Source organism: Pleurodeles waltl, chromosome 2_1, assembly GCF_031143425.1.
Source record: "Pleurodeles waltl isolate 20211129_DDA chromosome 2_1, aPleWal1.hap1.20221129, whole genome shotgun sequence".
In the NCBI taxonomy this organism is placed as follows: domain Eukaryota; kingdom Metazoa; phylum Chordata; class Amphibia; order Caudata; family Salamandridae; genus Pleurodeles; species Pleurodeles waltl.
Genome location: NC_090438.1, coordinates 66,016,388 through 66,043,649, shown reverse-complemented (window position 1 = coordinate 66,043,649; position 27,262 = coordinate 66,016,388). Strand labels below are relative to the sequence as shown.

Below are 27,262 nucleotides of genomic sequence, written 5' to 3'. Positions count from 1 at the left end.
TTCTCTTGAGTATATAGATGTGTTTTATATAGCTCACTAATGCCCTTAGGGCATCTTGGCACTGCTATCTGCTAGAGTGGCACCGAGACAGGAGCCTATAAAGGAACATATCACAGGGAGCGAGAAACTAGCCAAGTCTTGAGGTGGCTGGACAAGATAGCTTGAGCTCTAAGGTGTGCCGGTCTCTTGTTCTAAAGTTGGCATGTAATGTAGAGAAAATGTCCGCCACCCAGTGCTTAATTTGTAAATAAAAAGGTGCCGGTGCCCAAAGCCCTCCTCTTAAACTCGCGGCTGCTGCAATTAAATGTGCGAGCACAGAACACTGAGACAACGTAATCCTGAAGCCACCTCGGGCCTCTTGAGTCCATTTACAGACACTCTCTGCCCCTTCAGCTCAGTCTTGCGGATTTCTGCTTTCTCCCTTTGTAACGCTTTTTCGTTTTTCACTTCCTCCGTCTTTCCTATATGTGTCTTTTGCTGGCAGCAAATGCTTGGGGCAGAAGAATAAGCCCCGGCCCTCAGAAATAAGTGCCGGTGCTCAGCACCGGAACCCACAAGCACAAATTAAGCACTGCTGCCACCCCATGTCATTCTCTTGATTTTAGGAACATTAACTGTCCTGGAGATAGCAGACCACAAAGTTCTTCTGGGACTATACCCTGGACCTGTATCATGCAGCACTTTGAGTGCCTTAAAAGCAATTCTACTCTTAACAGGGAGCCAATGGAGCTCCGCTAGAACCTTCGAAACTGACTTGAATTTACGGACTCTCCTAAGGAGTTGGGCCGCTACAATTTTGTAGAGTCTGGAGTTTCTTTAATGCTCGTTGATGAATGCCTGGTTATGTCATTACAATAGTCCAGCACGGACAGAACCAGAGCTCAGACCACAGACTTTGAGCCTATGCTTCCTGTAACTGGAATGGCATGGTGAGCAAAAAAAATGATGGATTAAACCCAGATCTGTGACTGGGGGTGAATGTTTGATTTGGTCTACATTCTGTCCATTATCTGTTCTTTTTGCATTTGTCGCCGCAAGTGGGAAGGGTATGTAGAGACGTGGGTCCTGTGCTTGCTATGCCTCCAGATTTAAGTTAGCCTGGCTGAAGAGGGGTGATACCCCGAAACCGGTCCCAGGATTCTTGTTTCTGGTCCAGGGAGGACTTGGCTTGGCAGTTCGGGCTGGACTGTGCCCATGGGGAACAGGGTCAAGACTTAGGGCATCTTGGCACTGCTATCTATTTGCAAATGGCTGGGTCCAAATTGGAATGGCATGGTGAGCAAAAAAACTGATGGATTAAACCCAGATCTGTGACTGGGGGTGAATGTTTGATTTGGTCTACATTCCGTCCATCAACTGTTGTTTTTGCATACTTCACATAGCTGTGCTGCCCCTCATGTTAAATTCATGTTACATGCGTGTAGTTCAGGTAGTTGAGCTGTCCCTCATGTTATGTGTGTGTGCTACAGGTAGCTGAGCTGTCCATCACATTGTGCAGATTATACAGACGGATGCCTTCGTCAGGAAAACAAAAGACTGATTAACACATACGATGCAGCCCTGCATCTCAGATAGCGAACTTAACTCTGAGTGATGCAGATATTACAGGTGGACACCTCAGGCAGTAGGGCTATCCCTTGGCTTGCTCAGAAGGTGATACTTCAGACAGCAGAGCTATGCTTTGGGTTACTTAGAAAATGCAAGCTAATACTTGAGACAGCAGAGCTATCCCTAAGCTTGCTTAGAAGATGAAAGATGACACTTCAGACAGCAGAGCAATCCCATGGTGTGTTTAGAAGTAGCAAGCTAATACTTCATATAGCAGACCTATCCCTTGGCTTGGTTTGAAGATGCAAGCTGGTACTTCAGACAACAGAGCTATCCTTTGGCTTGCTCACAAGATGCAAGCTGGTACTTCAGACAACAGAGCTATCCTTTGGCTTGCTTAGAAGATACAAGCTGGTACTTCAGACAACAGAGCTAAACTTTGGCTTGCTCACAAGATGCAAGCTGGTACTTCAGACAACAGAGCTATCCTTTGGCTTGCTTAGAAGATGCAAGCTGGTACTTCAGACAACAGAGTTATCCGTTGATTTGCATATGTATAACATGTAAACACCACAGACAGCAGCGCTATCCCTGAAGTTACTCTAAATTGTAGACACGCATCCCGGACAGCCGAGCTGTGCTTCATGCTGTACAGATGTTATTGGAGTGCACTTGGGGCAGTAAAGCCGTACCTCAGGTGAGGATTCTGCATGCAGGTGTTTCAGACAGCAGAGCTGTCCCCACATTACAGGGATGCTACAGACACCCTGGCTCAGATGGGCAGAGCCTTAAAGGTCACTGACAGAACAGCCAGTCTCCCTCTCCACAGCCATGTGGGGGGCGCTGCACGTGGCCTCCCACTGCCCAGCACCAAGCCTTCATCTCAGCACTGTTTACTTAAAGGTACTGTTGAGGGTGTTTGAACCATATGGAGCAAATTCAATTCTGTATGAGAAGGCTATAGTTCGAGTCCATATGGACCCCCTTTGGGGAAACTAAAAAAGCAGCTCAGGTGTTTTGTATAGCGCACGGTTACCCGCACGGGCCTCTCAGCGCTGAGAGGACACACATGCTGGTTCCTTGACTCATTTAAAGGATCTTAACAGAACTAATATTTTAAAAGCTGTGTCTTCGGGAGCTTCCTGAAGGTGGTTTCTGATTGGTCCAATCTAAGGTTGGTGGGGAGACTATTCCATAACATGGGGACCGGATATGCAAAGGATCGTCCTCCACAATTCCCCTTCGTTATTTTTTTGGTTCTGTCAGTAGCTTTAAATTTCCAGATCGTAAAGACCTCCTAGGAATGTAGGGGATGTGAAGTTGCATTGCCCTTGTATTGCCCGATGGCCCATGCCCAGAACTTTAAAATAGATGCTTTTGTGTACCAGAAGCCAGTGCAGCTAAGGCTAAGGCTGAGGCGGCAGAATTGTGATTTGGGAGTCTGAAGAGTACGTGCAACAGCATTTTTAACAACCTGCAGACATCTTATGACAAACTTGGAGCTTCCCAAGAAAAGGGAATTTCCATCATCCAAACAAGTTGATCAATCCCCGTAGGATCACTCTCCTCAATGTTGGGGGGAGCCATTGAATAATTTTTTTAGGGTTCTCAATAGTCCAAACACATATTGCTGACAGTTTCTTAGCTTGGGTTTCCATTGACAGATTGTTATCCAGCTAAAAGCCCTAGCTTCGCACTGCCCTGGGGCGTTGGGGGTGATGACGGAACAAATCTGACCATGCTAGTTTGTTCTACCTTGAGGGGTTGTTACAGAATATAATAACTTGTTTTTAACCTAAATTTGGAAACAATGTCATGGTACAGTCATGTCTATTTGTAAATGGTGTCACCAAAAAAAGTGAGTGAAATCTGTTTCCTTTTTCCCCCCCAGTGCTTCTCGTTTCCGGACGACAAGAAGGATGCAGGTAAGATCCTATAAATTCAGTTGGTTTCTGATGCCTGATCTGGGTTACTTTCAGTTGAAGTGATTGTAGCCATGCGTCATGTCTCTGGGCCTGATTTAGATTTCAGCGGACGGGCCCCTCCGTCACCGCGGACTGGTTACTCCGTCCTAACGGTGACGGATATCCTGTCCGCCGAAATCTAAATCCCATTATACCCTATGGGATTTAGATTTCAGCGGATGGGATAGCCGTCGCCGTTGGATAGCCGTCACCGTTGGATAGCCGTCACCATTGGATAGCCATCACCGTTGGATAGCCGTCACCGTTGTGATGCAGTAACCCTTCTGCCGAAATCTAAATCAGGCCCTGTATTTGAAAGTTAGCTCCATGGTTGATGATGGTAAAATGATTTCTAGAGTGGTCACTGAGAATATGAAAAAGGTTCTCAGCTGGACTGCTAGTGGAACATGAGCCGCTCAGAGCAACATATTGACTCATATACAGGAGTATAATTTTCTGGATTTTAAGGGATTTAGAAAAATAAATCTCCAGTACTGTGCGCAGGAACATGCGAGGCATACATTTGAAGGCATCCTCCTCATCTCTTACGCTCGTGTGTTTTCTGCAGCGTGGAATGCCTCCAGGAGTAAGTTATTCCTCGAGTAAGTTATGCCTCCAGGAGTAAGTTATCTGGAAGTGTACATGTGCATATTTAACACTTTTCCCTTCACTTGGAGAAAAGCCGTCCCATACAGCCCCTGAATGAAACTGGAGGTGTTTGGGATTCCTGCACACCCAGTTATCTCACTTATTTTTCCATTGTTAATAATAATGTTAAGTGCATAAGCTGGGCTTGAAAATTATTGTGACTATCTGTGAACACACCCATAAAGATTCAGCTATGATGGAGCTGGCCATATTTCAAGTGGCCCTTCCAGAGGACCCTGATTACCCTAAATCCCTAAATTATGTCAGACTTTTCCACAACAATAACATCCTTTTGAAAAAATCCACGAATGCTTATGTTGTAATTCAAGATTCTGGGGATTTCAGCAAATCTCTGTGGTCGTAAATCGGACATACAGTTGCAAAACCATTTGCCAATTGGGCAGAGCCACCTAAAACCACAGTTGCAGAGCTTAAAATAAAATAAATGCTCTGGTAACATCAAATATCTTCACTGTGTTAACAATTGTGGGTTGAGCAGACAGATCTGTCTTTGTGAAAGAGTGTGGCTGAGTGATTTCCTTTATTTCAAAGAGCAGCTCTAAATAACACCTGACAGAAATATTACGTCTTAACTATTCTTTGCAAAATATTGTCCTAATGAGTGTAGGTTTACTAATATTAACCCCAATAGGGTGATGTTTTTGTAAACAATATTTAGGACACGATTTTACTGTTAGATGATCCTTTGATTACATGCTTCTAGTACAACACCTGTTGTGGGAATAAGTACATTTGTCTTGTAAATGCCTTTTCTAGGGAAGTATGTTTTAAGGATAACAGCGGTTGTCAGAGGTAGTGGGCCCTGTTCAGAAGCTGCATTTTCAGTACTCAGGTAGATTACGTAACATACTACAAAATGCAATTCACAAACGCGTGTGGAGATGTCCACCTCGGCCTCTCCTGTCTTTTCTCTGTGGAGATCTCTGCCCAGGTGGTGGAGATACCTTTAATATGTAAGTTTTATAATGAATGTGAGAGGGACTGGGGGGATGGAGAGAAAACGTGGAATAATTAATCAAAAATGGGTGGGATTCATGGAAAATCAAGGAGGGGTTTGGGAGGGACATACTAATACAAATAACTCACTTAAAAAAGAGTAAAACTATTAAAATTCACAAAGTACACTTTTAAATGTACTACAGCCCTAATGGTGTCAAAACAGGCTTAAATGGACTCAAGCCCAGGGCTGGAATAAGTCAAGGATGACACACATAGCCAAACTATGGCAGCATAACACACCTCCATAGGTCGCAATGGAGGCAGGGATTTGAACTAACACCCTACGGGAAGGGGTAATTTTAGTTGGGTCAGCTGTTTCCATAGGAAAAATGCTTTTGTGTTACTAATATCTTTGGCACCGTTTGACTAATCTCAACAAAACTTTCCAAAAAAGTGCTCCTTTTTAACTAGCTTGTTCATGTAGAGTTTTGGGGTGATCCCTCAAGCGGAGACTGAGAAAAAAGGGGGTCTCAAAACAAAACCCCGTGCATTTTTCATAGACTTCTTTAAGAAAGGCTACAGCAAAAACTGCTAAACGGAATTACACCAAATTTGGCAAGACCCTAGATATTAGGTCCACAGAGTGTCGTTTTTGTGATTTGGTGTAAACCCATTCAGTAGTTTATTAGAAATTAAGGTTAAGAAATAATTGTATATCTGGACGGTTGGGTGTGCAAGAGGCTAGAGGGACACTTTCATGAGTGCCAATTGAAAATAGAGTATTCTGATTGGCCCAGTGAGCTTTATTTCCCTTGGGCCATCTCTCTCCTGCGAGAGTCAGACTCCCGAGGGAGCGAGCATTCTGATTGGCTGAGACCACCCCGGGCATAGCGGTGTCCTTGCCCAAGACCTGTGTTTGCTCCTGCTTGGCGAGACCATTTTTTAAACTCCCACCTCGGCCCCTTTAATTAAATCAAAAAAAGCCATGGGGGATGGGGTCCCCAGGGCCTAAAAAGCACCCAGGGAAGGGGGGCACGCAGCCTCCTTCCCCTTAAATTAAAAAAAGGCCCTGGAGGATGGAGTCCCCAGAGACTAGTAAGGCTTGGAGGGGGCATTCCCTTTAATTAAAAAAAGGCCCTGGGGATTGGGTCCCCATGGTCTAATAAAGCTTGAGAGGTAGGGGTACACGCCCCTCCCCTTGAATTTAAGAAGTGGCCCTGGGGGATGAGGTCCCCAGGGCCAAATAAGGCTCGGGAGGGGGACCAGATGGCCCCCTCCCCTTTAATAAAAAAAATGGTCGTGGGTGGATGGGGTCTCCAGGGCCTAATAAGGTTTGGGGAGGGGGCTATGTGCCCTCCCATTCATTTAATAAAATAAAGGCCTTGGGGGATGGGATCCCCCGGGTCTAGTAAGGCTCAGGGAGTGGGGCCACATGGCCCCCTCCCCTCTAATATATATATTTTTTAAAGCCCTAGTAAAGGAGTCCCCGGACACCTTCCCCTTTCGTAAAAGAAAAGCCCCAGTGGGATGGTGTCCCGAGTACCTAATAAGGCTGGGGAGGGTAGCCACTTGGCCCTCCTCTCCTTTTAAAAAAACACATCCTTGGGGGATCGGTCCCCAAGGCCTAATAACACTCGGGGAGGGGGCCACAGACAGTAGACAGATACATGGGCTTGGTGAACCTTACCTGATAGCAATGCCTGTTTTGCTAACTACTACAGTATATGGGGCCTCCATCTTTCAAATGTTCCTGTACATACGGAAATGTAGGTGTTTCCGTGAGCTTTAAAAACCTCCACATTACAGATATAGGCCCTCATTACAACCTCGGCGGTCTTTTAAAAAGACCGCCAACGCTGCGGGAGACAGAATACCGCCAGTGTCGGCGGTATTTCTGGCTCCCTTTTATGACTTTTCCGCTGGGCCAGTGGACGGTAACGGTGTTACCGTCCGCTGGCCAAGCGGAAAAGTCACATCAACATTGCTGCCGGCTCGTAATAGAGCCTGCGGCAATGCTGATGTGCAGCGGGTGCAGTAGCACCTGTCACGCATTTCACTGCCGAAATTCGGGCAGTGAAATGCGTGATGGGGCTATGCCTGGGGGCCCCTGCACTGCCCATGCCAAGTGCATGGGCAGTGCAGGGGCCCCCAGGGGCACCCCAAGTCCCCCTTACCGCCAGCCTTTACATGGCAGTGTTTACCGCCGTGGCCGGGCTGGTGGTCGGGGACTGCCCTAGGGATTATGATTGCCAGGCAAAAGCCTGGCGGTATAGTGGAGGGGCCGGTGGTATGGCCGTGGCTGTTGCACCACAGTTATAATAGCTGGAGTAACACCGCCAGCCTGTTGGCGGTGTTACCGCCAGCTTACCGCTGGCCGCCAGGGTCGTAATGAGGCCCATAGTCTGCTCCTGCTGCAGCTGTCTGCACTGTTTGTGAGTTTTGCCAGTGCTCTTTTGCATTGCTTTTACTTTCAATACCAGAATGTCAATCACTTAAAGCTGCTTTTTCAAAACCAACTACAGCCTCATTCATTACTTTGCTACTTGTTCATTTGAATAAAAAATTGAAAAAACACTCACTGGGCTCCAAAGGGACAGGCAAGGAAAGTGACAGAGAAGCATGAGTGTGGAGAGGCTGAAAAATACATTAAAAAAGCCAGACGGGGAGGGAGCAATGGATGAGCTTGTGTGGGAGGGTGAGCAGAATAAAGAACGCAGAGTTGGGATCGGAAGAGGAAGCGTCACACGGGACAGAGCAAGAAAACGCACGCACTCCCGTGCAGTACTAAAGGCAAAAGAAAAAAGTAGTTCCCTGAATGTGAGCAGTGAACAGGATAAAAGTCATCTCACCAAAAAGATGGTAATGAAGCTACAAACACAAGAAGAGGGAGGAAATCTATCAAATAAGAAGCAAGCAAATGATGGGGGCAAGAAAGCAAACCAATGGTGTGCAATGGGCTGGCAGCCCAAAGCCGACAGGAAGTATCGGTATTGTCCACAATAGGTCTTCAACAACAAACTTCGTAAAGCTGTCTGTAGGCAGGACCTAAAAATAACTTGTGCAGGTGAAATTTTGCCTATGTTTTGTACCAAGGCTGAAAAAATTGCCTAATAAATACTGGGCCAGAAGAAATAATCATAGCTGTAAATGTTGTATTAGGATATATAGTTTATGGCCTTTTTATGACTAATGATTATTAATTACTTTTTATGGCTTACTAATGATTAACCCTGGAAACTTTCAGCATCAGCAAATAAAATGCTTTAATGCAGCCATAAAATGCAAGGTTTCTGCACATTTATGCTGCGGAACAGGCAGCAGTATCCTGGTGTTTTTCGAAATTCCACGGTGGTATCATTACAGCCTGACAAAGAGGAGTGGTGAGTTTGGGGTTATTCAGAAATGATTACTTCAATGTTTGAAGAAATGCCATTGACCTCAGTTGCCCTGTAAGGGTTGAAAAAGAAGATATTGCCTGTGTTGATCCATAGCCAATACAGAACTGCTTTACACAATATACAAAAAGGGGCGCTCGAAGTATCTCCCTGAGTCAACCTCAGATGGTCCACGCTATAAGAATTGTTGATGTTTCAACCCACGGTAGATGAGATTGAGAAGGGTCATCATCGGGACGCGGTCTGGGCAATTGTAGAAGTAGCTACTTTAAAGGAAAAGAGAATGAAATAGGGAATAAAACGGTGCAATTAACCCAAAAAGAAGTCCTGGTGGAGACTGCAGAGGCAGGCTGACCTTCTGGAGGAGAAAACACTGCTTCAGTAGAAAAAAGGAACCTCTAGGAATTTGCTTAAGGGCTCGAGCCTGCCACTGATGGAGAAGCATCTCACTGGAAAATAAACCCAGGGTGGGATTAGGAAATGGATCTGAGTGTGTAAAAAGTCCACAACTCCACAAGTAGTGAGCAAACAAAGGGAGGAGCATATGTATGATGGCCACCTACTTAAAGGTTCAAGAAGGAATCAGTTTTACAGGAAGCTTTAAACCACAGACAATGAAACAGCTCAATAAGTCATTAAAAAAGAAAAAGTGGGGGTCATGGAATTCACCAGGGTACCATGCATAGGGAGCGATCCTGTGGCGAAGAATGGACCCTAAGTTTGCAGCCTGTGGGGATTCCGGGGAGTCAACTGAGGCCTCACAATGTTCTGGAAAAAGGGGAATTCACGTTTTATGACATGGGTTGAAGAACACGCTATATCGGTAAATAGAACCTAATAAATTGAAACACCCATACACACCAGATAGACTGAAATCCCAGAAATCTCTGATGAGGGCACCGAGTGCAAGAAAGGTGTGCAGTCCCAATATCATATTAGAAGGCAGTATGTCAATAGTAGAACGTACCAACTATCCAAATGCTGTTAAGAGAACATAACATGATCACACCCTGACCTTTCGATGCACCTCATCATCGAAACCCAACTGTCCTAAAAGCTGGACAGAAACGCCAAAAACTATACCCAAGGTTCACCGCCACATCCAACTGATGCTTGAGGTCCTACCAACCTGACCTAAGTACCCGGAACACCCAAGCAGCAAAGCCTCAGTCATTCCACACTTCATGCTCCATCAAGATCCTCTACTTCTCAACAGAACCAAAATAAAGTGTCACTAAATAAACACTTACCAAAAAGTCCTACTCTCAATTATATGTTTAAATAAATTAAGAATTCTTTCTTTACAAATGGCTCATACCCCCCTCCGGCCAGCAGCGAGGAAGGAAACGCCAGACCCGCGCAGGCGCCATGGGTGCCAAGAGCGCACAGGGTACATACAGCCTTGGCCCCTCCTCCTTTTCCTCCATAGCTCACACAAGGTCTCTGGCGTGCTCCTGTTATAAATTTACTTGTATGTTGGACCTGCCTGTTTGGGATCAGCTAAGAAAACCAGAAGAGGTTCACTTTGATGCCATCTTTTTTTTTGGGTGGGGCAGGGTTTCCCAAACCTTCCTCCCCATTTCTCCACCCACTTTCTGCTGCTCTCAATTCATGAGATACCAGAGAAAACCTTTTTTATTTTAATCACTGGCAAAAAATGGAAAGCACCCAGGCCGAGGCGGAGATGGGGGGGGAGGCCTGGGATCTATCGCTTACAGCCGTCACAGCACCCACAATGTGTAATGCTCGAATTACAGAATATGTAAGAGACGCTCAACAAATAAGGAAGCATTACACAAAAAGAATCACTAACTGGGTGATTCCTCACCTCTAAAATTGGATAATCACTACTTCACCTGACCCAGGAAAAACAAGACTTACTTGGGTCAAAAATACCTTTCTTGAGTTCACAGAATATTCAAATGGAACGTTTGCGTCACACACGTCACATGGCAAACCCAAAAATATCTAGTGTGTTATGTTTGACAGAGTTTTAATGAACCATACTTGGGACAGTTAGTCACAAGTCCCCCATAAGTAATCTGACTAGTTCTGTAATGGCTCCGGGTTGGACGCCACTGATGGGAGACGTGGTCCAGTTCACGTACCAACAGGGACACCACAGAGTCCTATCTGAAGGGTTTTCTGAACACTTGGAGCTCTGAAAACTGTCAGGCCCAAATCCCCGGAAATGTACACTTTTCGCAGCGTCTCTGGGGCACACCTGTTACGTGCTGTTCTTACTTTTAAGGTCGATGCCTCCGCGGTCTGGTTTGTGCGTGGATGGCAACATCTACTCTCAGATACCTCATCGAGCTAAGGCGCTGTAGCCTACCAACATCACTGGGTTTTATTTCCTTTTTGCTGATGCTGCTAAGGATCAACACGCATGTATTTATTATTTTTCTTTTTAGCTGATGTGGAACAGCGTCAGAAAAAGCAGTGGCAAAGCCAAATGTGCTTGGTCATATATGCATAGAGTGTTATGTTGGATACACTCTGTTTAGATGCACGCAAAAGTGTTTTTGATGCTGAAAAAAACACTTTGGCTCTATGGAATATCTTGTATTGGACTATTTTATAAGCTCCCTGGAAAAACTTCCACTGAACTGTATGGCTATCAGTTAAAAAAACTGAAAGACAAAACTAACACCATTATACAGCACCTCTTGGCCGTATTTTGAAAATTAAATCAAGGCCCCATATAAAAGAGTTGTTTCTCTTCAAAAACCTCTTGGATTTTGGTGCAATAACGCAGGTGTGCAAAGGTAGCATGATCAGAGATGACAAGTGAGCAAACTGGTCAAACTTCTTTCAAAGTCTCCGCATAGTTGAGGGGAAGGAAACCTTGGTGGAAAAAGCAAAGCATCACAGAGCGCAGCGTGTCAATTAATCACATGGCCAATCACGTCCCCTGTAGCATGTACACCACGCAGCCAATCACGCCCCCCCGAGGCTTGTAAACCACGCAGCCAATTATGTCCCCTGCAGCGCGGGGGTGGATAGGTAGGGGGATGTGCACCTGTAATCCCAACTTAAAGGGTGCTGAAGATCAGACCAGAAGAGGAGGACACAGCTACCACTCTTTGAAGAGACAATCTGTGGCTGTGTAGAACAGTGGTGCGCACTTCCAAAAAGTTAGCTTCAAAATTATAAACAAGAAAACTAGTGAAGGAAGTCCAAAGTCTCAAGTTATGTGTTCCAGGAGTGCGAGAGTGGTTGCCACACCTAGCCACAAGGTGTGCAGACTGAGAGCCAAGATGGTCCACAATCGTTTATACGGAGAAGTAAGAACCACGGCACATCCAGCTGTTCAGAATTGTATTCTTTATTCTTCTTAGTTGGATCACACAGCAATTCGTAGTAAATATGGCGTCATCACGGTCAAAGGCCACCAAATATAGTGCCAAATATAGTGTCAAATCCAAACACTTGTATATTGTTCAATGCAAACGACAGCCTGTTCAATGCAAACGACAGCCGACACGTGTTTCATCAAACGCGACTTTCTCAAGGCTTTAGTATTAAGGTAAAGAGACCATAAATTAAATGTTGAAGCCGTAGTATACGAATTCCAACAATAAAATCTTCATGAATGCGAACAAAATCTGATTGGGTAAGTCCAAGAACATGTTTTGATGTGTCTCAAAACCACACAGGGACCATGGTAAGTCCGATAAGGTGCACAACAATTATTTCCTAGTCCGACGCCGTGTACAGCTACCACTCTGTTCAGCTTCAGAGACATGTGCTTGTTTAACCGTCAGCAGCTATCTATCATGGAGAGGAAGGGCCATCTCCATCAGCCTGCCTATGATGGTGGTGCTGTGGCAGTCACATCAGAGAAGGTGCGGTCACAGCAGACCTGTGTGGTGGACGAGGAGAAGCCAACATCTTCAAAGCTGGGGAGAAGCAAATCATTCAGCGGAAGGATGCGAGAGATAGCATCCAGAGCCTGGGGCTGTTTGCGGAGGCGCCCCACTGAAGAGGAGCAAAGAAATGGCAAGGGATGTCAAATGGCTTCTGCACCTGACCCCATAGATGGGAGATGTAAATCTCCATCACAAATGTAGAAGTCCACTCCTGTTTCCTGGCCCTTCTAATCATCCTTCTAGTGCACAGGGTCAAGAAAGTGTGAGGTTCCTCATCATGTGAGGCACATATTCTCCAGAGTACATCTATGACATTTAGGGGTGAAGTGGGTCAAGCATATTGGATGTATGGAAACCTCTGATTGGACGAGGCACTGATGTATCCTAGGAATGTGGCCACTAGAACCATCTCTAGGTTAATGTAGTTAAAGATACTACGTAGTGTCTATTAGCCATGGGCTCTAAGGTTGACCAGAGCTACCGCGCCTACCCAGAAAGGCTGCCTTTTGCACACACCCTCTCATTGCCTGAAAGAGACAGCCTTTTAGGATGGATTTAATGGGATGCTGACTATATGATTAGTGAGGGGGAGGGGCTTGCCAATATTAACAACACTACTGTGCCTGTGGGGGGCACTAGATGTCTGCCACCCTGGGGTTAGCTGTCTCACCTGGAGATTTGGCACCCAAATGGGGTAGCCTGACCCCTCCATCAGTGGAAGACTATTGCACAAACATGGGCGGGTGCACGGCTGTGGAGAGAGTGGTGCATGCTGCCAGGAGGTGTAATGAATAGTTCCAGAACATATGGGCACCTTGGGTACAATACTTTGGGCTCAAGTATTCTATGGCCAAGTGGAAACCGAAAGTACATACAAAGTTACTGTGAAAGATTGCAGCAAGACTGCAGGCCTCCCACCTCGCTTGTCTGGTAACACTATGTGTGACATGCCCCAGAGGTTTTGAATTGATTGACCAAAGCATGGGTTACTGCTACGCAGGACATGGTTGATGCCTGTGGCAATGATGGGTAGTACTGTGCCCAGTGCTAGCAGTAATGGGACATGCACCAATGGACAATATTGTCTATGGAACACTATGCTCTGCCCTGATGGTCACTCTGATATCCTTTCGTGTCTGGCATTATGGTAATTACTGGACAAAACTATGTGGCAGAACTTTGTGTATTTCCTTGTAATACATGGCAGCCTGCAATCCCTGTATAAAAGCCTGTCTCTAATTTCCTTATTTCAGTTGAGGTGTGACATCTCTTGTCACCTGTAACAAGAAAATGACTGTTGAGTTGTGATGTCACACTTTCTACTGCCTGAGCGAGCAGCCAAGGTGAACGGTAGGCTGCAGAGCATCATATGGGAATAAAGTACCCTCGGACGTACATTATAAGGATATTGCAAGTCATTGAGGAGTTTGGTGACCATAGAGAGGAATGAAGCTGAGGCTTGAGTTCCTTCATAAGGTAATGAAGCGCCAAGGTGAATTTTAATATCCTTCTAGTGTACTGCAGCTACATTATTCCTTATAATACAAAGTCACTCAATTGCCCTTCCCACAAATTGCTTACATACTTGGTGTGTTGATCTTTTTTTTTAAAGAGATAGGATGTTTGCAGACATGAAGAATAAAAGCAGAATTAGTAGTGCAAAATTAAACACACCAAAAAGCAGTAAGATATTTGTTGCAAAAATATCTTAGAATCAGTTTAATACAAGTCAGATTTCAAAACTGGTGCAGCTCAGAATGTGTAGAAAAATGCAGAGATGCTATTTACCCTGGTAATGGGCTTGCTTCAAATGTTCTTGTAGTTGTTGTTTTACGTCCCTTTTCTAGGTTTTGATGGGAAGCAGGAGGTTGGGGATTCTTTGATCATTGGCTTTTGGTTCTGCCGGTGGTTTGATTAGTAGGTATGGATTTGGGAGGTGGGTTAAGAGTCCAGGGACAGATCACTTTAGCACGGATATTTGTATCATGATATCTTAAGCGAGTGGACCTTGTCAGCTCGTCCGAACTTGATCAAATCAGAGCCACTGAGTAATAACGACACAGATTATTGAAGTCTATAGAGACAATTCAGCGTATGGTGCATGCTGTGTAAATTGTCAGAGTTGTATCAAATGCCTGAACAATCTATAGAAAATTTTGATTTTACCTTTTTAACATTTGTGATGTGTGTATACGGAATTGTCTGTTGAAGATCAGATCTTGAAGAAGTTTCGTCTGCCTCATCGTTTGGCCCATACATACATGTAAACACAGCACCAGGAGTGCCAGTCCAGCATGGCACAGCATTGTGCCCCTGCCCACTGTCCGAGAACCTTAGACCAGCTGCTGAGGTTTGAAGTCAGTACTAATTATAGCGAGTCTTTGTGTTTTTACTGGCAAATCAGCCTTTGGTTTAAAAAATAGATTCAAGCCCTACAGGGGAATACCAGCTCTGCCAATCCGGTAGGAATGCCCTCTGGAGTATTTCCATAAACCCAGGCTGCGGTGTTTCTGTTATTGCTAATGCAATGGTCTTTTAACTGTCGCCATGCAAACCCACCCCTCTCATATAAAATAATATTACCTGAACACCCCAACAGGAAATGACAAATTCTCACAATTAATCAGTAAAATGTTAAATACTGCAAGCAAGCTAAGGAACTCGTGGCGCCTCAGTGCACACTTTGTAACAAACAGAGACAGAGCTATAACTGCACTAGTGCTTTTCAGCTCTGCATGCCATACATTTCCCAGACACTATGTTCTGTCTTTCCTCTCTTGTAGAATAAATCCTGTTTATTAAATTGAAACCCTCAAAGGTTGTCGAAGAAAGTATGACAAAAATTGATGTTTATAATTTCCTTTTATTTGCCCACCCACAATATCATACCAGGACGTCAGCTGACTTCATTTCATGTGACTGTTCCAGTCAGTCAAGGCTTTTCAGTATAAGCATTTTGCCTACTTGAAGTTTTGACCTTGTCTTTAAATTGTGAAATACAAAACTCCAAGCCACAAAATGCAATTTACTGTTAACTAGAATAGCTGGCTGAAGATGGTTTATAGGTAATGGGGCTACTTGGAAACTCTGAACAGTCAGGGCCACTGGAATTATTCAGCAGGAGAGGGACAAATTATGCGGCAGAGTCAACCAAATTATGTGGCAAGAAAAGGTGAATTATGTGGCATAATGCGGCACTTTTAGTGATACTGTTACTTCATTATTTGTCATTTTTACACTTGTTAACACTGTTTGGGCATTGGTTGCACCTCATCAGCAACAATAAGCAACAGTAATGTGACCAGTCAACCTTTGTAAAGGGCCTCCTACTGTGCAGCATGTGGTGCTGTATTTTTAGTAACTTTTGAACCGTTTGAGCTAGAAACAAACTTTTTTGTGCTAAAATCTGCAGATTACGCAGCAGATGATGGATTTTGTGGCAAATGCGGCAAATCTATAATTATGTGGAAATTGCCATGGCCGCACAATGGCATAATTCCAGGGGCCTTAATCAATGTTAACAACTAGAGCATTACAGTTTTTATGTCAGTTATCCCTTTTAACAGTACAGTGTAAAATGTAATTGCCAGCATGCTGCTTGACGAGTCCTCACCCTAAAAGTGCCACGTCATTATGGGTTATCAGAGATGGAGGGGGCCTCTGAGGGTTATTCTTAGGCCTCTGTTTAAACTCAATCCCCGGCATCGACATGACTGACAGAAGAATTAATGATTGTTTAATACAGAGTGGCTCACTTCTACTCTTTTGTTTCAATAAAATCAAGGTGATGTGTTAAAGCATGTTTGTCTGTGCTCACCTAGTGTATACTAAAAGCACGTCTTGGTCAGAGCCTGGCACCCACCTTCTATGAAGTTAGGTCCTACCCCAGTTTGAAGGCCTCTGCTGTAAGCTGATATTTGCGTCCACTACCAGGAATATTAAATGGCTGCTGCACACAAGTTTCTGTTCATGGCCCATAGAAAGTCCAAGCAGGGCCGGCTTCTGCGCTGGTGGTGCTCTGTGCTACAGTCTTTTTTGGCGCCGCCCACCCCATGACCACCTCCTTGGATTCACTCACTACCACCCGGCAAATTTGCCCCTCATCTCTCCATAGCCCCCAGTTCACATACATTCATTTGTTTTAAAGCGCTCGTAAAGGCTGGCTTTACTACACCACTCCGGTATCCACGTAAAATATAGTTCTATTCTTTGGAACAGGCATATTAACCCTTTATGCTACTTTATGTTGAGTCAAAGCTGCTGCTAGACAAAACTCCCATCTCTCTCCCTAGCAGGAAAATTAATCACAAGCGGTATCTTGACATTTTAATTGTTTTCTGAAGGCTGGACACACAAGGAACTTTTCAGCAGGTGCTTTTAAATCGTAAGTTTTGTAAGTCATTGCTAAGCACAGGGACCCCCTGAGGTCAGTGCCCCCCGAATCCAGGTCATCACCTGGTTCGGCCACACCGCTCACACCGCCCAAAAGCCGGCCCTGAATGCCAGGTAGCACAGGTCCACCGAGTCATAAAACAGCAAAGCAAGTGTCTGAAGCTGAGCTGCTGTGGAAGATGACAGCAGGAGTTTTTACAACCAAAAAAAATGCCACAATGTCGTAACCTATTCAAAGTTGAACTTAAATTATCTTGCAAAAAAGGTCCATCTAATCTGCTCATTTCCCTCTTGATTTTAACACTTTGGACCCCACATGCTGTCAAACTTTTTGCTGATGTAGACATTCTTATTTGAAGTGCTGTCCTAGTTTCTAGAATCTTACAAAATTCACAGAAGAAAATATTTAAATTACAGACTAAACAAGAATCAACATAATTGCATTAAAAAAAGCTTCCCAGGCAGGAAAATTAAATGTTTAAAGTCGTATGAAAGTTGACAATTTCATAAGCAGTAGAAGAGCATGCCATGCTTTAGTGTAGATCAAGAAATAACATTCTGGAAGAAAGATACATTTGTGAACCTTGATGTGCAGTGTCACAAAGATTGGGGCTGTGTGTGCCCTTTACTGGCTGTTGGATAGTAAATTACTCAATACCAGCCCTACAGAATGCATGTTCTACCACAGTGGTTCCCAACCTGTGGTCCGGGGACCCCTGAGGGTCCGTGAAGCCTCCTCAGGGGGTCCGCAACAGCTTAGAAAATTAAATAATATTAACCGATTAGGTCCTTCACTTTTAGTAATTACTCAGTGGGGTGTCCCCAGATTCCAATAATGATTCAGTGGGGGTCCCTGGGCTCCAGTAATGATAAAGTGGGGGTCCACAGAAGTCAAAAGGTTGGGAATCTCTGCTCTTCAGCAAATAGTACACACGCTGGGGCATGCCATGTAGGTAGGGGCATAGAAAAGCAAGTGAAGCCATTGCTGGGCTCCCTCCTTCAAGAGCAGCAGGGTTTGGAGGGAGCCACTAACATGTCACAGTAGTGTCTCCGAAAGGCAGCTCGGTCTCAAATGGAGTCATTTAAATATATGCTACTAATTATGTGCACTTTGAAACAATATACATATCCAGTGGTTGAAGGGCATAAAACAATCAATGGGGATTGTGATCCTGAGAGCAAAGGGGGCGGGGTTATCGGTTGTGGGGTGGGTCAAAGAAGTGGCTACAAAGAATGAAATATTCTGCAGCTATTTTGTTGACCTTTCAACTTCAGTTAAATGCATATAAAATATAATGAACACACCTTAAATAAAATCTAAACGCAAATTAAAATAATTGGTGTGAAATGCACTCCTTTATGTGATGAAAGCTCAGTTCATTAATACAATCACTGCAGATGTCCCTGTGTGTAACCAGACAGTCATAGAACTGAGTCCTGGTTATTGCAGTGGGGAATAGTGACATATTTATAGTGCTACGAGGCACTAGCCTTGACTGGTAACACTGCGAGTATGATAGTAATTTTGTAATTGTACTCTACACAGTATAAGATAGGCTTCCACAAAATGTGCAAAGAGTTTTAGTGCTTGAGATATAACAAGTGATATTAACATATTTTTAGTAATATGCAATCAGACTACACCTAGTGCTACCGTTTTTAGGTTGAGCATAGCAGCGCGCAGGCCCTGCTTTTCCGATGTGTTGGTATGTATTTGGGCTATTAACCATGGCCACCCCACACCCATCACTATCACTTGTTCATGGGCTTGCCTTTTAAAAATCCTTTGTTTACGTTGTTAACTATTTTACGTTTGTCCCTCCTTTGGACGGTTTTGTTACCGCCTTCGCCATCAACCCTGTTACATGGCTGATTGCACTTTTGCCGATAACTTTGACTGCAAGCGAACTTCTTTTTTCCTTTTGTCTCTCTCTTTTCCCGCTCACGGTGGCACTTTAAATTGGCTTGCTTATGTCAACTGTTTTACTTTTTATTTTCAGTTTGTGTGGAGAGAAAAGCCCAGGTAGGAATTTACAACGCTAATAGCTCTACCTCAAGCAAACGCGAGACCCATTGCATTGCAAATGCTTGTTTATAAGTTTCCATTAGAAGAAGACACTCCAGAACTCCGCTGTTAACGCCCTTGCATTACCTCTCAAAAAGGATACATCTTTGCCACCATAAAGGCTCAAATGACTATCAATGAAAGCCATACAGTGGTGCCCAAGCAACTTTTAGAGTTACTGATTACAATTTCACACATATACATTTCTTTCGGGTAGTAGGTACCCTGACAGAAGTCTTGATCCTTCTTTTCTTTAGTGCCTCTCCCTTAGTTTGGGATACTCCCCCCCCTTTTCCTTTAGTCAGAAGCACCTCAAGGTCTGCACTAACCAATCAGGAATTTGTGTTTTTAACAAAAAGAATGGGAACACTTTATAAATTGAAAAAAGTAGGGAATGTCGTTCCTAATAGATCCTGCAAACTTCTACCCCTGTACCTATCCAGGAGTTGAATCCTGAAGCAGCTTGACAACAGCATTGCACATACAACCACAAGAAAAAAACACAACACATTCAGGAAAGAAAGCACTGAGTTCAGTTATTGTCCAATAGAAAACTGTACATTGTGCATCTTTTGTTTGAAAAGCCCAGTCGCACACAAACGTTAACAATACTTCGAAAAGCGCATATTACAACCTCTTCTCCCCTCCCTCCCCCCCTCCCCCCCCCCCCGCCTTGAAGTAGTGCTCTGAAGCAGCACTCTAGGCGCTCGGTAAAATCATGTAGTACAACGCTTAGTGTGCATGATCTTCCGAAGCACTGCTACGACTCAATTCAATTCAGTTCTCTTTATTTCGGTTACAAATGTGGCCGTAAAAGCACATGTGAAAATACATATTACATACATCGTTTTGGAAATGAATGAAAAGTTAAAAAAAAATTGTTTAAAATACAGTTTGGAAAAAAAATCTGCAAAATGCAACTGGCCTCAGCTACGCAAAATTGTTACCAAGCTAAATCCATAAACTACACACTAGCTGTTGGCCTAAACAACATGTTAAAATTTATAGAGTGCAAAACATAGTGCCAAGATCAGAAGTTGTTGCGACCGGCATCTTGTTTTTTTTTTTTTAAACGTGTAAACAACGTAAATTGGTGCCGAAGCTCTGCACTCTGCAGGTTCGATTCCCAGCCTCGGCTCAGCATCCTGCGATTGTGGGCACATCACTCAATAACACTGGGCCTATAATCTGGTTATCTTTACAGCGCTCTAAATGCCTCAAAGTTCGCTCCATAAAACTGCAACTATAGAGGAGCAAAATAAATTCAGCTAGCTCGCAGTCGAAGGTAGTGACTAAAATCTGCTTCCTGTCCGCTAGATGGCGCTCCAGCTATGCCTTCGACGCCTCGGCAGTACCTCTCTATCAAAGATGCTGTCCAGGAATTAAGGAACAGGCAGAAACCTGGGCTTCATGTGGGGCGGGCCCTTCCTGGCAAGCCTGGCAGTAATTAAAGTCCGACTATGAAACAGCGCCCTACTGGGCCCTATATTCTTCTCCTTAACTTTACGGGCAGAAACACTGCCCGTTTTCTCAACACTGATGGTGAAAAAAACCTTTAGTTAATTCCTGTCAATTACGTAGTCCCTGTTTACATCACACACGTTTTCATTTGCCTTGAATTCCCTACAAGTATTTGTTTTTTCCAGATGTTGTCTTCTGTATTTTTTCACACAATATATGCAGGGCCGGACAGGCCTTGTATTCCCCTGGGCGTTTCTCCGCTGGGCTGGAGGCTGGTTTTTAGGGCAGTGGTACACTCCTGGTGCCTCGGTGGCACGGGGGGGCTTCAAGAGTGAGGCGGGGGTGTAGGGAGAAAGTGATCAGGGAGGGAGAAGAGAGAAGGAGAGAGAGAGAGAATGGGTGGAGAGAGAAATCCTGCAAGGTGATAAAAGGAGCTGGCTGGGTTCTTCAGTTTGCCAAGGCTGATATGCTTCCCCGGTCTGACCCTGAATATCTGCCTCTTGTGTGGTGCATGCGGTGAACTGAGTCCTCTAGAAGGTGTCTGTGTGAGTTCATGTTGTGGCGGTGCTGGTCAGTTGGTCGTACAGATGTTCAGGCTACATGCTCATCCAATCCTTGGCCTCTCTGCAGAGTGCAGAGTGACAGTCACCCATGTGCCAACTGCATTTATCATATGTGAAAGTGGGATGATGGGATGTACCACTGATGAAATCTTAAGTGCTAAAAGAAAGAGAAATTCTATGAAGATGAGGAGAGAAAAGTGTAAGAGAGAAATAGAAGGCAGGGTGTGAACAGGAGGTGATGTAAGGAAGAACATGCTTAAGAAGAGAGCGAAAAGATAGTGATGAAGAGGAAGAGTTGATGTGTGAGATAAGCAGATGGAGGATTTCAGAAAGATGTGGAAAACCAAGTGTGTAATAATCCAGGAGAGTGGGACACTGAAGAGGAAAGTGGCGTTAAGTGGAGAACAGGAGTGACAGACTCTGAAGACCACAACCCCTTTCACCAACTTTATTAATGTTTAATTCACAGTCTCACAAGTTCAGAATTGAAAGATTTTCAGTTCTAATTAATCCTAACAAAATCATTCTCGTTACTCATCTCTTTGATAATATTACTAAGCACTGGCAAAGCCAAGAGGCCGGCTTGTTTTAGGAACATGTCCATAGTTGTGTTATATGCTTAGCTGATACAATAGAACAATCACAGCATGGCACCCACATTCTGGCTAGTGGGGAACAGATGTGGACAAGGCAGCAGACAGCGAGAACAGAGCCAAGGGTCTGGCCAGGCTCCAGGAGCCATAACACAATCTAAGCCATCAACATATTCGATAAGTCATGCAAAATCTTGCAGAAACGTGATAAAGACTCTTGACAGTTGAAACTGAATATTTCTTTAACATGCAAACACGTTTCAGTGTATTACATTGTAATATGTTAGTTACACCATGTGCAAGGGAGGTGTTTGAACAGTGCACCGCGTGGACTGGCATGTTTCACAGTGTTCCCAAATGTGATGAGGTAGGAAAAGGAGGCCCCATCGAATAAGTAGTTCACTAGGATCACACCATTTGGTTAAGTGGAGAAGCCGGGATTGAGATCAAGTTTCCTGGTCTCACATTGTGCACTTCTTCCACTCAATGTGTATCTCCTGCTCGCCTCCATTTTGCATCAAAGGTTAATACTTTGTGTTTAACTCTTTGAGCGGCTGCATCAGTACACTATGTTAAATACCCAAGAAATCAAATTGAAACAAGAAATATTTCTAGAAAAATATTCAGAAGTTAGGGGGAGGGAATGTTCTCTGTTGTAATGCTGATATCGCCTGCTTATCAAGTCTTAACAAAGAGACCGATTTCAGGAGAGGCTGAACAACTTTGAGTGAAAGTATTCACAGCATCAACAACAAAACAAAGTTGTGGGAGCGGCCGGGGAGTTCAGATCACACAAGTGGAGTGCAGAGCCGCGCAGCTGGCGGACTTTCACACACAGCCCACACCATTTGGGCTTCTTGAAAGTGCTCGGAGAGGGATGCAATTGTGATTTTTCAAACCGTCCCCACTCACAACAGAAGCCATTAGCACAGTATCTGTCTCTGAGCGCTTTACCGGGACTGTGCTGGTGGGCATTCCGAGGTCCGTCATCAGCTCCTCTCCTGCAGGAGGGAAGGCTTGAGGCTGAGGTGAGAGACTGAGTGAGAGAAGCCACAGGAAGGCTTGGCCGTTGTTGGCTCAAGGGTCCAAGACAGTGGTGTTCAAACTTCTTAATGCTGCGCCCCCCAATTTTTCACCATTATTCTTAGGACCCGGAGGCCTCCATACGACCCCCACTCCCCACCAGAAATACACAAACCGACAACTTTTAAACGTTGGAAGTGGTTTATTCAAACATCAAACATCTCATAACTTTTTCAGGCATATTAATATCTACATCTTTTTATCTACATGTCACTGTGGAGAAGTGTGGCTCAATGGTTAGAGCGGCAGACCCTGATGCAGAAATCTGGCTCGGGACCAGGGTTCAATTCCTGCCTCGGCAGGTGATAATTCTCGCATCGGTGCCTAATCTAATTCATGGGTCCCACTCTGTAACTCTGGGCAATAGCTTGCTTAATCTCCACAACGGCCCCAACAGTGCGGGGATGCCTGGCTTCACCTTGGAGGTTGCCCAGGAGTGGGCACCTCACAGGGAAAAGCCAGGAGGGGTTCCACAGCGGTATGCGTACAGCGCCTTGAGACCCTAACGGGTGAGTAGTGCGCTAAACAAGTACGAAGTTTACAGTTTATGAGCATTTTTGTGACCATAAATCAATTCTGACAGGATCCCTTCCTGTCCTGGACCACACAGGTGACCCATCTATCACCTGTATCCCTAGGAGGGGCGGTTACCCTGACTACAACACTGTACCTTGTCCTCATGCTTCGGGTTCCGCCCCCTCCTCCAAACACCAATCAGACTCGGGGTGTAACGGGGCGGCCAAGGGCTGGAGCCCCATGTTCCCCCCAGCGATCTGAGCTCCCTTACCCCTTGATCTGGTGTTGGTTGGCTCAGAACTTCAGGATCCTATCCCAGGTGTCCTCCCGGGAGCCCCACCTTGGGGACCCCCCCTGTTGCTTCTAGTCACATCTCAATTTCCGCCACGAGGGCGACCAGGGCCCAAAAGGTCCTTCGCCCTCCCCACCATAAAACAAACTACGTGCAAAGGCCCACATGTCATGAATGAATTGATCGGTCCCTGTATCAGATAGGTGCACCTGGTCCTTGTGGAACATGTGTGAGCCCTTTAATAGTTTGTGGGGGATGTTCCATAGCCACCCTGGGCCCGGGCAAAGTTTTGCCATCTCGGCGTTCAGCCGTCGTACCGAAACATTGATAGTTCTTGACCTGATCCCAGCACCCCATTTTCGACGTGGCACCATGCAATCGCAGCATTTGGAAATTGCTTTGCCAATTTAGTAATCTCTAAAAATACTGTTTCTCTTAGAGTCTTGCGGCCCAATCGCACCAAGTCGTTGCCTCCTAAGTGAATAATGACAAGATCCGGGGACTGAAGCCCCTCGCATCCCTTCGCCATATTGACCAAATGCTGTAGCTGAGTGACGCCCGCACCGCCAATTCCACACCAGCGGAACGCCACACCTTGAACCATCGCCGGATTCGACCCACGGAGCTGTTGCACCCGGTACACCGCCCGACTAACAAATGAATGCCCCAGAACCCAAACTACACGTTGAGACATTGTACTGAAATGAAAAGAAAAGAGTGTGAGGCGTTCATATACAAGCACAGTGCTACCTTTACACCAATTCAGGCCTAATGTACCGTCTGTAACACTCCGATGACCACCGGCCGATGCCTTTCACTGTGGTGGCCGTCAAGCCAGCACCTGCCGCTAGTGTGGCTGCCCCTATTCTAAAAGAATGGGAGGAGTAACCTGATTGCTCCACGCCTAAAGACCTCAAGGCCAACTTGAAGATCATCAAGAATTGGTAACGCGATAAGCAATCCCCGTTAAGGTGTAAGAACAAAGCGGACGAGCCAGCCCGGGGGCGGACCTGGAGGTAATTATTCGTAAGCAGTACTGGGCATAATGGTGAACCGGGTGCGGCCCTGAGTGAGATACGCGCCCCCCTCTGAAGCTGGTCCATTTTTGATTTGCGCAAGACTATCGAAAGGAACCCAGCGCCGGACGTAATGTCGCCCCACTGTAGCCCCCCCGCATGGTCGCCCTTGGATGCGCCCACCAATTCACTGATTCGGAAGGCCCCGTAAAAGGCCACCGCAAAAGCTACGGAGAATAAAGCAGCCTCAGCGGGGGACGAGCAGATGCCTGGAAGTGCGCCCAGTATGTTCCCAAGCCGGGGTGCGGTAATGGGGCGCCTAGTATCTGCTTGAACACGAGCCAACCTGTTAAGGCCCTATTTATAATAAATGTATTCAAGGGTGCCTCGAGTTTTCTGATCTTTCCGGCCGCCGCGAAATAGTAAAGAAGGGCTTGCCTTCTTGGGGGGGCCGTTAAATAGCCCCCCACCAGTTCGTGGCGGCCGGAACCAGTCAGGGCCCAACGCGGACCCAACGTTCCTTTCGGGGAAGACTTCCGCCCCCAGGCCTCGCGAGGCCCGGGGGCGGAAGTCCGCCCGGCCACCTGCGCACCACAGGTGCGCACCTGAGAGGAGTGCAGGGCCTCGTAGCCCCCGGCTCCTAACGGGCCGCACCCCCCCACTTTGGCGGGGGCGCTTTTCCCGTTAAAGCGGCATTGTTTAAATAGGACTAAACATAATCAAACATCGCAGTTGTGTTGTTACCCCGTTTACACATACTCCCAGTCAAGATAGACATGATAAAACATGTTGGGGACGGCCCATTACAAAGTGGCCTCCTGCCGCTCATTTTTTTTTATCACTTAAAGCAAACCATGATGCTTCTCTTGTCCAGAGCCTGCCCCCTCGATCACATAAGCCACCCTCAGGGGTGCCCCCCCCCCAGGTTTGAAGATCTCAAACTGATCTAGATCCAGGCATCTGGCTGGAGCCTGGCTCAAACCTTCAGGGGCCCTCCCATTTCTATAGGTGAATGCCAATTTTTACCATAAAAAGTTCAGTATAATAGCATAATCTGTGGATTGAACAGCCAAAGTCCTGAATCTCTGGCATAGAACTGTTTCTGACTCTGTTCTGCCTATTCACCACTTCCTGCCCGCCGGATCATTTCTCTTCACTTTCTTGAAGTTTGTTACCCTCCACCCTGAAACTACCATTGGTCAGTTTCCTAAAAATCTCAATCATGGACCTTCTACTTTTTAACTATTAGGTACTTTCCTTGGTGACATCATTTTCTCTTATCATGTTATCTTTATGCAGACGATACTCAACCCCACCCCCTCTCATTTCTTACTCCCTTCCCCCACCTTCAGCCAGATCTTCAGTTGCCCCACAGGCATCCGCCACTGGGTGGCTCTCTGCTCTTTCAGGCTAAACGTCTTTGAAAAAAAAGTTAATTTACTTTTCTGCCACTTTAGAGCCCAACCCCATCAATTCTGTCGCTGACAACATGACTCCAGCAGGAAGTAACCCTGGTCTTCACTTTCACCCCTCCCAGGTCAAGGAAAGTCTCAGACCTGCTGCTTCCTCTGAATCCAGGTACCAGCTACTGATTAAGAACTTCACCCAAACAATCAGTTCTTATCAAGACACTCACTGCTGCTCCAGCAACCTTAACTCCTGCAACGCTGGCCTTGTAGGTCTCCCCAGTACTTACCTGTTCCATCGGATAAGGTATTGCATTTTGCCACAAGAACATTATGCAACCTCTCCAGGTGCAACACTGCCTCGTTGTGCCGCCATCATCAGGTTGGCAGCCGCAAGCCTAGGCAAGTTTGTGATTCGGTCGTCGAAATAGTCAACAGTTCATCTCCAAACCAGCCTCATCCATTGTCTGTAGACACGTCCCTACTCAAAGTCTACGTTAAGCCTGTCAAACCTAGTCCAACCCTGAGCTCCCTGTGCCGCACTGAGCTTCTGACCCTTCCGTCTACTGGGACCCTTCCCTCGTAGCGCTTTCCCATCCACCCTGAGCTCCCTGTGAAGCACTGAGCTCCCTGTGCAGCACTGAGCTTCTGACCCTTCCATCTTCTGGGACCCTTCCCTCGTAGCCCCTTCCCATCCACCCTGAGCTCCCTGTGAAGCACTGAGCTCCCTGTGCAGCACTGAGCTTCTGACCCTTCCATCTGCTGGGACCCTTCCCTCGTAGCCCCTTCCCATCCACCCTGAGCTCCCTGTGAAGCACTGAGCTCCCTGTGCAGCACTGAGCTTCTGACCCTTCCATCTGCTGGGATCCTTCCTTCGAAGCCCCTTCCCATCCACCATGGTCATACCCTGAGCTCCCTGTGCAGCACTGAGCTTCTGACCCTTCCATCTGCTGGGACCCTTCCCTCGTAGCCCCTTCCCATCCACCCGGAGCTCCCTGTGAAGCACTGAGCTCCCTGTGCAGCACTGAGCTCCTGACCCTTCCATCGGCTGGGACCGTTCCCTCGTAGCCCCTTCCTATCCACCCGGAGCTCCCTGTGAAGCACTGAGCTCCATGTGCAGCACTGAGCTTCTGACCCTTCCATCGGCTGGGACCCTTCCCTCGTAGCCTCTTCCCATCCACCATGGTCACACCCAGATCTCCCTGTGCAGCACTGAGCTTCTGGGCCTTCCGTCTGCAGAGACTCCTCCACTGGAAGCTCCTTCCCATCGCCACTTCCTCCTCTCGTCCCCTCCTCTTTTGATTCTCTCCATCCCTCCTCCCAGTCCTCTATTCCGTCACACTCCTGCCCTGTCTCTGCTTCCCTCCTTTTCTCCTCACTCCCTCTAATGTCTTTCCTTCCCTCGCCACCTGACCTTATTTGCAGGGCCTAAGCTATGGGTGGGGGGGAGAGGAGGGAAGTTTGGGGTGTTACATCCCCTAATAAATG

General features: G+C 46.0%; 1 protein-coding gene across 1 annotated transcript in view; it reads left to right on the top strand.

Annotated features, from left to right (window-relative positions):
- Window positions 1-27,262, top strand: part of STARD8 (StAR related lipid transfer domain containing 8) — a 417,850-nt gene that overhangs the window by 101,648 nt on the left and 288,940 nt on the right. The window contains exon 2 of the mRNA XM_069210123.1: window positions 3,440-3,473. Within this exon, the coding sequence (XP_069066224.1) occupies window positions 3,440-3,473 (34 nt within the window). The remainder of the gene's footprint in view (window positions 1-3,439; window positions 3,474-27,262) is intronic.